The following is a 16,230-nucleotide window of genomic DNA, read 5'->3' as shown; positions in this document are numbered from 1 at the left end:
AGAAACACAAAATAACTGTCAACCTTCCTTGGTCTGGGGCTCCATGCAAGATCTCATCTCGTGGAGTTGCAATGATCAGGAGAATGGTGATGAAGCAGCCCAGAACTACACAGGGGAAACTTGTCAATGACTGTTTATAGTCCCATCATAAATAGATTTAAGTTGTTTTTCAAAGCACAGGACCATTGTACTTCCCTCCCAATAATGTTCTATTGGTGGGTTTTTTCTATTCCTTAATTCTTTGTACATATTAGGAAAACTGCTTATTTATTTTTGGCACTTCTATGTGGCTGCAAATATGTCCCCCCACCCCACCCCCATGCTCCAAAATACGTAAACTTCATTGTGTCCAATGATGAGCTGCAATGTGTTCAGAGGTGGGCAACCAAGATGATGAAGGGTCTGCGAACCATGTCTTACATGGAGTGCTGGAGAGAGTTGGGTATGTTTAACCCAGAGAAGAGAAGACTGGGAGTCATCTTCAAATACTGGAAGGCTGCCACATGGAAGATGGAGCAAGCTTGAAGTGAAACAATGGATTTAAATGACAAGAAAGGAGATTCCACCTAAGCATTAGGAAGAACTTTTTGAGGGCAAGAGCTGTTAGACGGTAGAATGGATTATCTGGGAAGGTGGTGGACTCCCCTTCATTGGAAGATTTTAACCAGAGGTTGGATGGCCACCTGTCAGGGATTCTTGAGCATTGCAGGGGGTTGGACTAGATGACCTTTGGGGTATCCTCCAAGCCTATGATTCTGTGACCCAGCGCAGCCTAGTTGAAGTGATCACTTGGTCACTCTGCCTCCAAGATAAAGTTATTTTTGGTGCAGGCTAGAACGCTATGGGTTTAATAATAATAATAATAATAATTTATATCCCGCCCTCCCCAGCCAAAGCCAGGCTCAGAGCGGCTAACAACATTAATGAAGATCAAGTCCCATGGAGGTTAGCAGTAGCAAGAGCTCTGAGTATGTGGCTGACTGAAAAAGTGCTGTGTTTGTCACCTCTCTGTGGGAGCCGGCACAGCTCTGCCATTGCTTTTGAGTTTCCTTGGGTTTTAGCTTCTGTGATTCAGAGTGCGGCGGGGTGCCAAGCTGGTACATGAAAGGCACATGAGGGGGGGGTATTCCTGGGGTTTTAAATCCCATTGTCAGTCCCCTCCATGTGCAGTTCTCTGGGTGCACGTGATCCCTGCTACACAATTGCTGTGTACAGTTCAGTGAGACCTTTTGTCCAAGGATCCACGTGCTTTGCAGACATTAGGCAGTCTAGTGGTGGGAGAGGTGTAACAGAGTGGAAGACAGAGGGAGCCTCTTCCTTCTCAGTTTGGGGGTGGGATCCTGCTTCCAAACTGAGCTTCATCACAGTTGCAGGACTGGACCACCCTTGTGGGCAGTGAATGGCACTCTGCTCCCATTCATTTAAGAAGAGGGACTGTAGCTCAGTGGCAAGCCATCTGCTTTGCACACAGAAGGCCTCAAGTTCAATCCCTGGCACCTTCACATATGCCTGGAAGAGATTCCCTGATACCCTGGAGAGCTGCTGCCAGTCAGTGCAGGCAATACTAAGGTAGAGCAAAGGCCGCTTTCTCCATTCATGCGGGTGGGGAGTGGATTTTTTTAGATGTGCCTCAGAAGAACTTGGAAGCTCCCTTCCAAGAGCCTGCCTGCTGTGATGGTTAGAGTGTCAAACCCAGACCTGGGAGACCAGGGTTCATATCCCCCACTCAGCCATGAAGCTCCCTGTGTGACCTTGGGCCTGTTGCTGCCTCTCAGCCTAGCCTCAGCCTACCTCATAGGGTTGTTCTGGGGATTAACAGATTAAAGAGGGGGCAAACCATGTCTCCAGCTTGGACACTGAGAACCAGCACTGATGGCTTTTTGGTGGTTCCCACCCGGCGAGATGTGAAGCTACAGGGAACCAGACAGAGGACCTTCTCAGTAGTGGCACCCACCTTGTAGAATGATGTCCCATCAAATGTCAAGGAGAAAAGTAATTATATCACTTTTAGGAGGCATCTGAAGGCAGGGAATCTTTTTAAGATTTAATGTTTTACTATGTTTTTACATATGCTGAAAGCTGCCCAGAGTGGCTGGGGCAGCCCAATGAGATGGATGGGGTACCAATAATAATAACTGATGATGATGTCACCTTGAGATCCTTGAAGAAAAAGGTGGGGTGTATATGCTGTGGGTTAAAGCCTCAGCGCCTAGGGCTTGCCGATCGAAAGGTCGGCGGTTCGAATCCCTGCGGCGGGGTGCGCTCCCGCTGCTCGGTCCCAGCGCCTGCCAACCTAGCAGTTCGAAAGCACCTCCGGGTGCAAGTAGATAAATAGGGACCGCTTACCAGCGGGAAGGTAAACGGCGTTTCCGTGTGCGGCTCTGGCTCGCCAGAGCAGCGATGTCACGCTGGCCACGTGACCCGGAAGTGTCTCCGGACAGCGCTGGCCCCTGGCCTCTTAAGTGAGATGGGCACACAACCCCAGAGTCTGTCAAGACTGGCCCGTACGGGCAGGGGTACCTTTACCTTTATATGCAAGAATGAATATAAAAAATCAATAAAATAGAGCAAGCGCTTTGCTTGCAGAAGATATTGGATTCAATCCCTGGCATCTCAAGGTAGGGCTGGGAAAAGATTTTTGGGTCTGAAATCCTGGGAAGCTATTGCCAGCCAGTGTTGACAATACTACCGTACAGTGGTACCTCAGGTTAAGTATTTAATTCGTTCCAGAGGTCTGTTCATAACCTGAAACTGTTCTTAACCTGAAGCACCACTTTAGCTAATGGGGCCTCACGCTGCTGCCACGCTGCCGGAGCACGATTTCTGTTCTCATCCTGAAGCAAAGTTCTTAACCTGAGGTACTACCGTATTTTTCGCTCTATAAGACGCACCAAACCACAAGACGCATCTAGTTTTTGGAGGAGGAAAACAAGAAAAAAATATTCTGAATCTCAGAAGCCAGAACAGCAATGAAAGCAGCAATCCCTCTTGTTGTTCTGGCTTCTGGGATAGCTGCGCAGCCTGCATTCACTCCATAAGACGCACACACATTTCTCCTTACTTTTTAGGAGGGAAAAAGTCAGTCTTATAGAGCAAAAAAATGGTATTTCTGGGTTAGCAGAGTCTGTAACCTGAAGCGTATGTAACCTGAAGCATCTGTAACCACTGTATTGTGCTAGATGGGAAATTGCAAAAGTGTGGCTCAGCTGCCCCTTCCTGGAACACCAAGCATTCCTGTGTTGCATTTTCACTCCACTCTGTGTTTCAGGAAGGGGCAGCTGAGCCAGACTTGCAGTTTTCTTGTAGATTTAAGAGCGGCTCCCGATTCAGCTCAGACTGATGGCCAAGCTTCATGGCATCCATAAAAGAAATGGGGCAATCAAAATAACATGCTCCATTGACACTGTGAACTAAATTCTGCATGGGATTATATCTCCCTTGAAATAGAAGCCATTAATTCACATCCCAAAGATAATTTGTGTGACCGTTCTCAGAACACGACCAGCTGTTTTTACTGGTGACTTTTCAAAACCAGCGGCTTGTCAGAGCAGGAGAGGACTTACCTTTTACACTGCAACCTGCCTTGGCCTTTACTGCAAAGGCGAGTGAACTAATTTCCACACTGAGATCCACTAGATGTGCCAGAAAGAATTGAACAAGCTTTTTCATTATGACAAGCATTGCATCCCACCAGGGCCATATTTAACTTGTCATTATCACCAGGGGCAGAGCTTCTGCCTCCTCATTCTTGGAAACTTGCAAGATGGCAAGCGCAATGAGTGCTTATTTTTATTTGATTCAAAAAATAGCACTTAAACTGAATCACATTAGTTTAAATGGCTTGTGAATTGGGCTGGAAATTGATTTCTGAAGCTACATTCTTCACCTGGCCTGGATGGCTTTCTTTCCAATGCTTCCAGATAAATATAGCCATTTTAAAAAAGAAAAACAGAATCATAGAACTAGAGTTGGGAGGGACGCTGAGAGTTTTAGTCCAAGCCCCTGCAATGCAGAATTCAGTGCCATCTTTACTAACTGTCTCTGGTGTTCTCTGTGTTTTGTGCAGTGATTTAGTCTATCCCAATATTGGAAGGGGGCAGAATATGGAGGACAACTCAGCTTCACAGTCTTTGCCCCCCCCCCCCCATTCTACTCTAAGTTCTCATCCATCTGGTGTAACAGCACTGGGCTACATTAGGGAGGCTGGCATTACCCACACCCTCTCAAATCCAGAGAGACAGTGTTGCATAATGGTTAGGGTGTTGGACCATGATCTGAGAGACCAGGGTTTGAATCCCCACTTAGCCATGGCACTCGCTGGGTGACCTTGGGCCAGTCAGTGTGATCTCTTAGCCTGACCTAACTCACAGAACCGTTGTGAGGGTGAAATTGGGAGGACGAGGACTACATGCTCCACAGTGAGCAACCTGGAAGGTAAAGGTGGTATATAAATCTAATAAAGAAATAAAACAAACACCAGCCCTGCTCCCTGAAATAGGGGTATGGTAATTATTACCTATATCTGCAATGGCACAGGCAGAACAAATTTCAGGAAGCTTCCAAACTAAGAAAGGGGAGGTCACATTTTTTAGCTAAAACATGACTTCATCTATAGAGTTCATAAACGCCTGTCTTTGCTGCTACTTTTCTTGTTCCTGGGATGTCCCACTAATCCATAGTCACAGTGCACTAAAATCCTGGGACACCTGAATTGTTTTCTGTGCGGACAACATGGATCCCTTCTCCACCAAGGAAGAGCAAGTGAGGAGAATAATGCCAGGATGATTTGCTTCAGTTCTCCAGTTCTAGAAGTGCCTTGCTCCTGCTGGATTGTTTACGGCGGCTCGATCCCATTGTCTTGCCTCAGAAGTAATCACAAAACAGCTGGGATTTCTCTTGGGTGCATGTGTGTGTGTGTGTGTGTGTGTGTCTGTGAGCCACTATCTACTTTGCAGCCAGAAGGTACCCAGATTCCTCTTTGCAGAGGGCGGGGGAGAGAGAGTTTAAGCATTCCGTGTTGGCACAGAGTGTGCTCCTCCATCAACGGACTGCCTGCCCTAGTTCTCTCTCCCTGAAATGATGTTCAGCCTGGGTTTGGCATACAAGTAAATGTTGCTTACATGGCGGAAGGCTCCCCACCCCCTCCGCTCCAAACCATCCTTGAGTATTTCTTAATGGAGGTGCTAGAACTCAAGTCCTTCTAACTCCTTTGCATGCAGATCAATGTGCATAAAACATCAGAGGTATGCATGAATAAATAATCACCCAAAAGAATCAGGAGACGATTATGATATCTGGCTTTAGTCAGGTGAGGAAGTATGATATATTTCAAGGACATTCAATAGTCACTTCCTAGGAACAGAAATGTATTCACGAGATCTGGGATGGATTACGTTCAAAGCCATTGGTCACATGGGAAATATATACAGTGGTGCCTCGCAAGACGAAATTAATCCGTTCCGCGAGTCTCTTCGTCTAGCGGTTTTTTCGTCTTGCGAAGCAAGCCCATTGACGGTTTAGCGGATTAGCGCTTTTAGCGGCTTAGCGGATAAGCGGCTTAGCGGCTTGGGGAAAGGGGGGGGGAACCCGCAGGAACTCGCAAGACATTTTCGTCTTGCGAAGGAAATTCGTTTTGCGAAGCCCTCCAAAACGGAAAACTCTTTCGTCTAGCGAGTTTTCCGTCTTGCGAGGCCCCACTGTAATCTGGAGGACCTCAACTAATTGGGGTTTTTTAAATGAGTAATTTGTCCACAAGTCTTAGGTATCCAATACAATCAGTTTGACAATCCAGTATTCTTTCTACCAACCCCCACCCCCTGACATGAAATATGCCTTTCTCCAAGGCTAGCTGTCTGGAATCACACGCTTGGAAAATCAGTGAATAAAAATATTCTGCCTGCCACCTTGCTGCCAGGCCTTTAAGAATTTTTTGCATTGCACATTAATAGTATTCGTATTAATTAATTAAACACATAGATTAAAACATCTAAAACTCATTGATACATTATATATTTAAAGGCATTGGAACTGTTCATGGAAGGGAAATCTGAGTTTTTCAGCTGTGCCCATTGATGTTCTGAATGGCAGCAGAGTACCACTGAGGGAATTTGTAACTCTGTTAGTTCTGCTCAGTCTTATTTTCTGGGGTGTTCTTCTCTAAGCACTTAGGAAGGGAGAATTATTGGTAAAGGACTTCATTGCTTAATGTGACTCTCACACCTAAAGGCATCATTCTAACAATGGCGATAAGAGGCAATATCTTTTTGGAGGAAACAGAACACCTGAGACCAGTAGTGCATTCAAACATTTTTGCGTTTGTCTTCTGAGATCTCCAACAAATTGATGGGCTTGCAATAACAGCTGGCTGGGGAGTGTGTTGTCTCTAGATCAGACCCTTACAGCAGAACTAGCCCTTAACACAATAGTCCAGGGCAGAAAAGACAAAATGACAGTGCAAATGTGTCTTATACAAAAATGTTCAGAAAAAATGAGCTGTTCAACATTGACCTCCTGAACACCAAGTTATGGGTTCAAATGAGGCTTTGGGGGTTAATTTGTTATTCCTGCATGTTATGCCTCATTTGTTTTTTGAAATATAGATACTTGGGTAATATCAAATGAGAAATTCTAACCTCGGTTTATATATATTTTTAAAATAATATTTTGGTTTTATTTTTTAATACTGATGACTGGTGTTTTAATGTATTTTTAATCTTTTGTTGGAAGCCGCCCAGAGTGGCTGGGGAAACCCAGCCAGATGGGAAGGGTGTAGATATTATTATTATTATTATTATTATTATTATTATTATTATTATACCAAGGTGCTAGTTTTGGAATATGACTACAACTATGTTGGAGGGGGGGGTGGGAAATAAAATCTTAAAGTACACTTCTGGTTAATTTGGTTTTTGTTGTTCCATTTTAAAATGGGGGTGCAAATAATTCAGTTATTAACTGAAGTGTATCATATACAAGAATGGACCTCCAGAACGAATTAGGTTTGTAACTAGAGGTACCACTGCACCAATTTACTGCTTTGCAAGTGGTACCATTAAGAAGCAGGTATCAGGAATTGCTGACTGTTGCCCCATGTGGTGATATATGCAACTGCAGCTGCTCGGTGAAGAGTCTCCCCAACTTTGGTCTGGCCTCCACCTCCATTGGTGACCAGTGGATCCCCTGGATAGGAAAGAGGCTAAGAGAAAGAGAAAGATGTCCTTTACAGTGCTGAATTTTGCAAATTCTGCATTCCAGGGCAGAAAAACACACCTAAAGGTCTTAAACTATATTTACACACAGCAGCAGCAAATGAAACTCAATTCACCAAAGCAGTTATGTGTTCATCTCCGGAATATGACTGACCTCCAAAAAGGAAACCTGAACTCTACTCAATGTTTCAGGAGGGCCCTTTGTAGACAGAATAAATTATCACTTTGGGAAGAATCTTGGGAGTCCAGCACAGGCTTTCATGAGGAACATGAGATGAACAGCTGGGCCTTAGCATAAGGATGTGGTATGAAGAAGGTTCTATGGTAGATCTAGTCATTGACAGTGCCTAAGTGAGTCCATGCAAAATCTTAGTGGCCTCCCCTACTGTCATGACTCAGTCCACCAGCTCCAGTTTAAAAAACCCCAGTGCTGAGCTTGAAGAACTTCTGGAACAATGTATATTTACCGGCTCTGTGCTTCTGCCTGCTTTTGAATCTCCTGCCTGTGTAAAAAATGACCACGGAACTGCCCTGACTTTGCCTCTCACCTGACTCTTTGTTGTGTGCTCCACTTGCTTGGACTCTGATCTTGGGCCAGCCCTGCTTTGGGTGTGGTGTGGCTCCTGGCAAGCCCCCTTCTAGATGAAATTGCTTCCACAAGGGAACTGCAGGTTGAGTCCTCATGTTTGTGCATGGACAAAGATGTATCAGACCATCCTTGCAATGCTAAAACCAGAACAACGTTGTAACTTGAGTGAGAGTAAGTGCTGGGTGGCATGGGTGTGAATATAGCCAGGATACTGATTCATGAATACTGAGGAACATGACTGGGAAATTAGCCTATATTTGTGTCTTTTTAAAGAAGAATAGAGCTGTGACTCTGAGATCAGAGAAAGCAGTGAAAATTGATGGCAAGGAAGTACATGTTGTCCAAGATCTGTTCCAGAACTTGGCAGTGATCACTAGCAATGAATGCCCACACAGAGATCAAATAAATTGTGGCTTATGAGTTAGTTGCCTAGCTTTGTTCCAGTCCAAGTGTTTCACCAGGTGAGCAAAGTATCATTAGAAGATGCAATTTAGAAGATTACTGATCCAACAACCATTAAACACAGCCTGCATTCATGCATATACATGACTGATGGTTGTTGGCTTCTGCAAAAGAAAACATGATATGCAAATTTGGTATACAACTCCTTATGTGATGCATATACAAGCAGTTTTATTTGGTTTTTGTTTTCAGAGGCTATAACTCTGGCTCGCCTAAAGGTTTGGAACTATTGAATTTTCTGGAGCAATGAGATTCATTAAGAAAAAGGACATGCTCATTTGGAATCCAAAGAACAAAGAAGCATCATTTCTGCTGATAGAATGGAACTAATCTTAGTTTCCTATGCATCTGGTGTCCAAGGAAATGATATCTGGTGATATGCATTATGAGGGAACAGTACAGGCTTGCTGGTCTCCCTGTTGCTCCCTGGCAGTGCTAAGGCCCAAGGACTCTATTGTTCAAATCAGAGCTTTTTTTCAGCTGGAACTCGCCAAAACTCAGTTCTGACATCTTTCATTTGGACACCATTGCCATTCTAAGAGAATGAGGAAGGTGTTCATTGTGAGTTCCAGCACTTCTTTTTCTAGAAAAACAGCACTGGTTAAAAGTCTGGCAGAAAGACCATTTGGTCCATTCATGCTATTCTGAGCTGGGTTGAGGTGCGACATCTGGTTTCTATAGAATTGAAAAGCAAGTTTGATTGTCACTCCATCTTGACTATACTTAAAATAATGGAGTTGGAAGGTCTGTCATCTGGCATGAAACCAGAAAAGCCTGGGGCGGGTGTATTGTTGAAGTATATGTGCTGGTCATGTCAGACAAGAAACCAGCTCCTTGGAGCACTTTCTGAACAATTCATTGCATGCACTGCAACATATTTGAGAGTGGAGTGTGGAGGCCAAAGGAGACAGCAAGTCACCATGTTGACATATGAGACCTAGGGAGGAGACCACATTACACAGAGAAAAATATATAATCAAACTGCTTGATTAGTTTTGCACTATGTGCCTGAGATCCTATGTGGAAAATGCAGCAGGGAGCAGGGAGGGCCACCCCTACAGTGGCTATAAGCATCTGGATGTGGTGGCCTGTGCCACCTTTCAGTCCCTTGCTCAACCGCAGTGTTCTCAACAGTCACACCAACCTACCCTCAGGTCTTAAGTGCTATATTATTATTGTTTTACATTTATATCCCACCTTTCCTCCAAGGAACATACAGTGGAGTGTATGGTTCTCCTCCCCCTCCATTTTATCCTCACAACATCCCTGCAAGGTATCTTAGACTGGCCAAGTAGGAATTTGACCGTCAGGCTCCCAGGTCCTGGCCCAACATTCTAACCACTACACCATACTTGGTGCTGGTCAGTATATATCAAGGCATCAGTTTTCAGGACCTACCACTAGTCGGGGGGACACTTTAGTTGCCAGATGCTGGCAGGGTGTGTGGAGAGCAGCAATATGTTGGAGAAGAAAGCTGCAAAAGGCCTGTTTTGGAAGCCCTGCCTTGTGCCTGTCACCAAGGTTCCGTTGCCTGTCTACTCAGCTTTTGTACATTGAATGAGGGTGGAGAATGTTGTCCTTTGCCTCAGAAATCAAGTCATCCACAATTTGATTATGAGTGAGGGAGTCTGAGCTGGTCTGCATTAACTCTGGAGGGTGATGAACCCAGAGTTGTTTTCTCACAGGGTATCTCGTATGGCACCGACGTAGACTTGGGGGTTGCAGAGGAGAAGCCATTGTGGTTTGTAGGGTTTCAGTCTGCTTCTCAAAGCTTCCCTCCAGACGAGTCATTGGTTTTGAGTGCCTCCCTCACCATCTTGCCACGAGGGCAACATCATGACAGCACAGCCAGCTGTGTGGGACACCATACTCATTATACAGCTCTTAAACCCAAAATCAGCCTTTCTCAACCTGTGGGTCCCCAGATGTTGTTGAACTACAACTCCCATCACCCCTAGCTAGCAAGGCCAGAGCTCAGGGATGATGGGAGTTGTAGTCCAACAACATCTGGGGACCCACAGGTTGAGAAAGGCTGCCCTAAATGCTTGCTCAGCTCCTCCTTATGCCCCTCTGGCGGCCCCCCATTGCTCACTTCTCATCTGTGGCAAATTGTAGCATGAGGAAATAATTTATCTCTCCACACATTTCATAATTTTATAAACCTCTGTTGTGTTGCTGTCTCCCACCTTCTTAGTCGACCAATTGCTACCTTTCATATTTAATATCACCCGTGGCCTGTGGTAAATAAAGCATTTCAGTTACTGCAACTGCCAGGGTAACAATTACCCTGAACCAATGCCTGAACTTTCCCCTGCTAGGATACAACCTTAATGGAATTGCTTTCATTTTGGCCTTGGGATCCAAACCTCCCTTCTTTGCCTCTAGCTTAAATGCCATTGACAAGGGACAATTGCCTGAAATGTAACCCAGATAGAAATTCGCAGTCACTTCACGTTTATGCATTAGCCCCAAGAGCATTTCAATCATATTCTATGGTGGTTAGTAAAAAGGAAAAGGGAAAAAATCACTTCTAGATTTCTTTGTTCTTCAGAACTCCTCGGTTTTACTATGAGGAGGACTGATATTACTTCTCTGTTTGGCTCTACTACAAATGTGTTTGGCTGACAAAGGAAATCAATGGAAAGGGATTCCTTTGCTTTCTGGAGGCCCAGTCATGACTTGCGTGTTCAGTTCCTGGACCTTGGGTTCCGCAAGAGTCAAAAGGAATACAGGATTATGCAAAGACGTCACACATCATTATTTATGGAAAACCTTTTCTGTCAGAAAGACAATGTCTGAAAATGAAAATTAAGTCTGCCTTGAAGGCATGGAGGAGAAAGAAAATGATCAAAAGATGCAATTTGCATTTCTTTGGGCTGGGATATAAGGAATTAGATGATCAGATGTGTGGCTCATATCCGCTAGTAGCTGTGTGTTTAGCATTGTGGGCCCAATTTTATGGCTCTCCTTTCAAGCTGAGGTTCAGCAGGACCCTCCCTACAGAAGTTCTGACACCTGCTGGAGACTCTTTTTATTCCAGCAGGCATTTTAATTAAAGTTGGAATTTGTATTTTTAACTGATCTTTATATTTTTGTATAGTATCTTTGTAACCCGCTTAGATACTATTGTAGTTAAGTGGTATATAAATTGTTTAAATAAAAAAGAGATAATCACAACTCACCACCTACCCAGCTACTTAGGCCCACACTACACATTTAAAGGGCTTCCCCCAGAGAATCCTGGGAGCTGTTGTTTGTCAAGGATGCTAATAGTTGTTAAAGGTAAAGGTAAAGGGACTCCTGACCATTAGGTCCAGTCGTTGCCGACTCTGGGGTTGCGGCACTCATCTCGCTTTATTGGCCGAGGGAGCCGGCGTTTGTCCGCAGACAGCTTCCGGGTCATGTGGCCAGCATGACCAAGCTGCTTCTGGCAAACCAGAGCAGCGCACGGAAACGCCGTTTACCTTCCCGCCAGAGCAGTACCTATTTTGAACTGCTAGGTTGGCAGGAGCAGGGACCGAGCAACGGGAGCTCACCCCGTCACAGGGATTTGAACCGCTGACCTTCTGATCAGCAAGTCCTAGGCTCTGTGGTTTAACCCACAGCACCACCCGTGTCCATTAGTTGTTAGGAGACCTCTAATAACTGCTCTTAGGCTCTTAACAAACTACAGCTCCCAGGATTCTATGTTATAATAGTTCAAATTTCTAATGCAGACGTGGCCATAGGACAGCCTTCTCCTTGAATGAATAGGAGGAGTTTGGAGTAGATGGAGTTTGATGATTCTGTGAATGGAGGTGGCATACTGGAAGTGAATAGATCTACCTTAGCAAATGGAGCAAAGGCTGAAAAAAGACACCTTTCCACATGTACTCTTGATGTACCTTCAGGCTGTCCCCACCCCCCTTGCATCACCCTCATCACTTCTTGGAATTTTGCAAAATGTTTGGCAGTTATACCTATTTCCCCACCGCTGTGACAACCGGGGGTCAGGGGATTGACGTGCCAGAGGGAAGACCCAAATATACCGTATTTTTTGCTCTATAAGACTCACTTTTTCCCTCCTAAAAAGTAAGGGGAAGTGTGTGTGCGTCTTATGGAGCGAATGCAGGCTGCGCAGCTATCCCAGAAGCCAGAACAGCAAGAGGGATCGCTGCTTTCGCTGCGCAGCAATCCCTCTTGTTGTTCTGGCTTCTGAGATTCAGAATATTTTTTTCCTTGTTTTCCTCCTCCAAAAACTAGGTGCGTCTTGTGGGTCTGGTGCGTCATATAGAGTGAAAAATACAGTATCTAAAGGAGACTTCCAGCCATCTTAAAAGCTGCTGCAGAGTCTGAAATGCTTTCAGTGCAAAGTTTTGACTCTCCAAATGCAAGTGTTCAAAAGGTCAGAGAGTGGCCTTTATTAAACTCCTTTGTGGCTTGGTTTGTCAACAATTTTTGTGGTCTGGTGAAAAGTCTTAAGAGAAAGAGAGAGAATCCTACCCTCTTTTACCTTTCTTGTGACTTTTAAAAACAACAAATTCCCACCATCCACCTGCACTGTTATTGAGCTTGGATCTTCTTCCTCCTCTCTTAATAGGCCCCAGGAGAAGTCATTAACACACTGTGTGGATACAAGACACTAAATAAAGAGGTAACCACATATTTTTAAGGTACCTGAGGGCTGAGTCGGGCATTAGGTAGCAGACATTTGTGGAGGGAGGAGGTTGTGCTTTGTGGGGCAGACGAGGGGGGAGTAAGGGATGCTTAGTAAGGGAAGAGGACATCATGGAGGCTATAAACATACGCATGGAGCAAAGCAGATAAAGAGGCATTTTGTTCCTCCCTTGTGTAATAGTCGAACCAACCAAGGTCCTCACCCAATGAAGCCGAATAGTGAGAGCTTAAGGACAGGTGACAGGCAAGGCTTCCTCACACAGCACATAGTTCAGGTGTGGAATTTGGTTCCACAGGATGGGCAGCTATCTTGGTTGGCATTAAATGCAAGCTAGACAAATTCATGGGGAACAAGGCTGCCAACACCTGTGGGCTACCTCCTGAGTACCAGGTGCCAGGGATCATAAGCTGGAACTCGTGTCTTACTTGTGAGTTTCCCATTGCGGCATCTGGCTGGCTTCTGGAATAAGAGTGTAAGAAGAGCCGTGGAAAATGTTTGCAGAATACTTATAAAACTCAGTGTAAAAAAGTTAGAACACAAATAGGATTTGAGTAAGAAGAGCAGTGGGAGCGAAATTTTTGTTTTTATTGTGAGATAAGGTGAAGGTATAGAGTAACTATAATATGCAGCATAAATTGAAATTTTTAGGGAACCATGGATGGAGGGAGGGGAAGTCGGAGGTAGAATGATTGCTAAATTTGAAATGTTGTTTGATTGTTTAAAAATTATAATAAAATAAAATGTCACAAGAGCCCTGCTGGATCAGGCCTCCTCTTCTCATGGTGACCAACCAGGTGCCCCCAGGGGAAGCCCACAAACAGGAATGGAGCTCAACCGCAGCTCTCTCTCATCCTGCAATTCCCAGCAACTGGGATTCCAAGGCACGCTGTTTTGGACTCACTATGTTGGAATCAAATCTTATAATTCTAATTGGTTTTTGGTAGACCCATGAGATCCCTGTTAGTTTCATGTAATTTACAAGGAGAGCTGAGGGACTTACTCAGACTCAAAATATTGCCTTTAATGTGATTTGTTCTCTTTGTAGCGCCTGGAGCTGGTGGCCACTATTCACGTACGCGGCTGCATCCATGCGGTCGGCTTGTGGCTTAAAGACAATTTTGAAGCCACTTTTGGAATTGTTTGCTCTCTACTGTTTCCACAGGTATGTAAACAATGTGTTGCTCCTGGATGGCTATTCAGAGGTGTGTGTTTTTCCCCAAAACAGAGGTGAAGACATTACTTATTTACTATATATCACCATGAAACTACATTCCAAATACTTTTTTTAGAGACAGAATTCTGCATTAATTAAGCCAGATGGTTGGGGTATTGATAAAATTATTATTATTATTATTATTATTATTATTATTATTATTATTATTAAATGCAGGACAACCACTTCTGATTTTATTTTATTTTTAAAAAATCATTATAACTATATCTAATCTCTCAGCCCCTCACCAAATTATTCAGTATGGCTATTTGCATTAACTGACAGCCCCTGATTTCTTTCTCTGGAATTCTGATCCTTACCTCGTTTTTTCAGAGACTCCAGATAGCAACATGGAAAAATTGCCAGAGTTTCCTTCCATGTTTTTTCAACTTGATTTGTGGCACTGAAAATGGGTTGCAGTAAACCCCAATTACACTCCAATCTATCCAGAGTGGGTAGGCAAAACACAGCTGAAGTTTTGTAGGTCTCCTGTACCTTTAATCAAAAGCTTCCTGCTGTTGTTTTCTGTTTCATTGCTCATGGACCTCAAGTTTCCTAACCTTCTTATCCAGTAAAACCTCTTTTAAATGCATATTCAGATACATAGATAATTGATCAGGGCAGATAATTTATCATACTTCCGGTTCATATATCATAAAATTATTCAGTCATGTACCCAAAAATGCTCTTGTTACTGCTTAACAGCCACTTATGCCATGGCTGTTACAAATGGAGAATTAATCATATTTCATTAGCTTTCAGTTGTGTTTCCAATCTGTTACACATATCAGAAAACCACTCTGTCTCTTCATCTCTAGGAAACTAACACAAGGGAAGTCATAATATTGCTTTATTCTGCCTTGGGAAATCCTGTATGTGGTTGGAGCCCTACAGCCTTTTTTAATGTGTCCACAGACTCCTTCCAGTCAGCTAGTGCCATGACCTTTGTATCCAACAGGGACTGGGACACGAGAGTCAGAGGCTTCAGGCTCTTCACACTGATGAAGAAAGATGATGTTGGTGACAAGCACGCACATCATGTGTGTCGTTAACTATCCTAAAGAGCCAGTTGTGGCATAGTGGTTAGAGTGTCAGAATAGAACCTGGGAGACCAGGGTTCAAGTCCCTGCTCAGCCATGAAGCTCACCGGATGACCTTGTGCTAGTCACTGTCTCTCAGCCTGACCTACCTCACAGGGTTGTTATGAGGATAAAATTGAAAGGGGGGAAGTGTGTGCACCATCTTGAGCTCCTTGAAGGGAAAAGTGGGGTATAAGTGTGATGAATAAATATTAAGCCAGTTGAGCAGAGGTTTGTATTGTGTTTCGGAGGGTTGCAAATACTCCACAAGTTTGTTGAGCAGCTTTCTCCAACCTCTTCAGTTGTCTTGGATGGCAACTCTCATCAGTCCACACCATGCTGAGTAGATCTGATGGGAGATGCAGCCTAATCTGGAGGGCACCATCTTGTGGAAGGCTGTTTTTGAGCATCTACAGTTGTGAATTCATTGGATGCCAGTCTTGTCTTCAGGTAGTCTGGTTGGAGACTTAGGCTGAATAGCCAGAGTCAACCTCATGCTAACAGAGCCAAAAGCAGATTCATGTTCTAGCAGGAGAGAAGATTCAGAAGCTCACATCAGGGATGCACAATCCAAGCCAGGCAGCGATCAGGATCCAAAGCAGATCGTTGGATCAGAGGGGAGTGGAAGCTTAAGCTGTTTCCACATGTGAAAGTTGCAGAGCAAGCATGGGGAGTGGTCTCCATTGATACGCCGCTTGATGACTAAAAACAACCACAACCACAAAGCTGTTGACAAAAAAACGACAAAACAATAAAATTATCAATAAGAAAAATTAACAACAATAATTTAAAATGTTCAGAAAGTTAAAATTACTGACTAACACTCGCATGAACTTTCTAAGCTTCTGGGTAGGCTTGTCTAAGCAAAAATATTTTTGGCAGTACAGTGTAGTGCCTGGCTGACATAAGCAGGAAGGGAGTTCTTACAAATTGACACCAGAAACAGAGCCATTTCTGCTGATCAAAGCAGTGAATGGGTGCATATGAAGTAAGGCGATCTTGCAGGTAAACTGGTCCCAAGT

At 44.2% G+C, this 16,230-nt stretch overlaps 1 protein-coding gene across 2 annotated transcripts in view; it reads left to right on the top strand.

The window, feature by feature from the left end:
- Positions 1 to 16,230, top strand: part of LOC307222373 (tetraspanin-15-like) — a 101,620-nt gene that overhangs the window by 73,433 nt on the left and 11,957 nt on the right. For both annotated transcript variants that reach the window (XM_079987592.1, XM_079987591.1), the window contains 2 exons: positions 12,839 to 12,892; positions 13,962 to 14,078. In XM_079987592.1, the coding sequence (XP_079843718.1) occupies positions 12,839 to 12,892; positions 13,962 to 14,078 (171 nt within the window). The remainder of the gene's footprint in view (positions 1 to 12,838; positions 12,893 to 13,961; positions 14,079 to 16,230) is intronic.

Source organism: Podarcis cretensis (assembly GCF_951804945.1).
Source record: "Podarcis cretensis genome assembly, chromosome: 8".
NCBI classification, from domain to species: Eukaryota; Metazoa; Chordata; class Lepidosauria; order Squamata; family Lacertidae; genus Podarcis; species Podarcis cretensis.
This window is presented reverse-complemented; position numbering and strand designations above follow the sequence as displayed.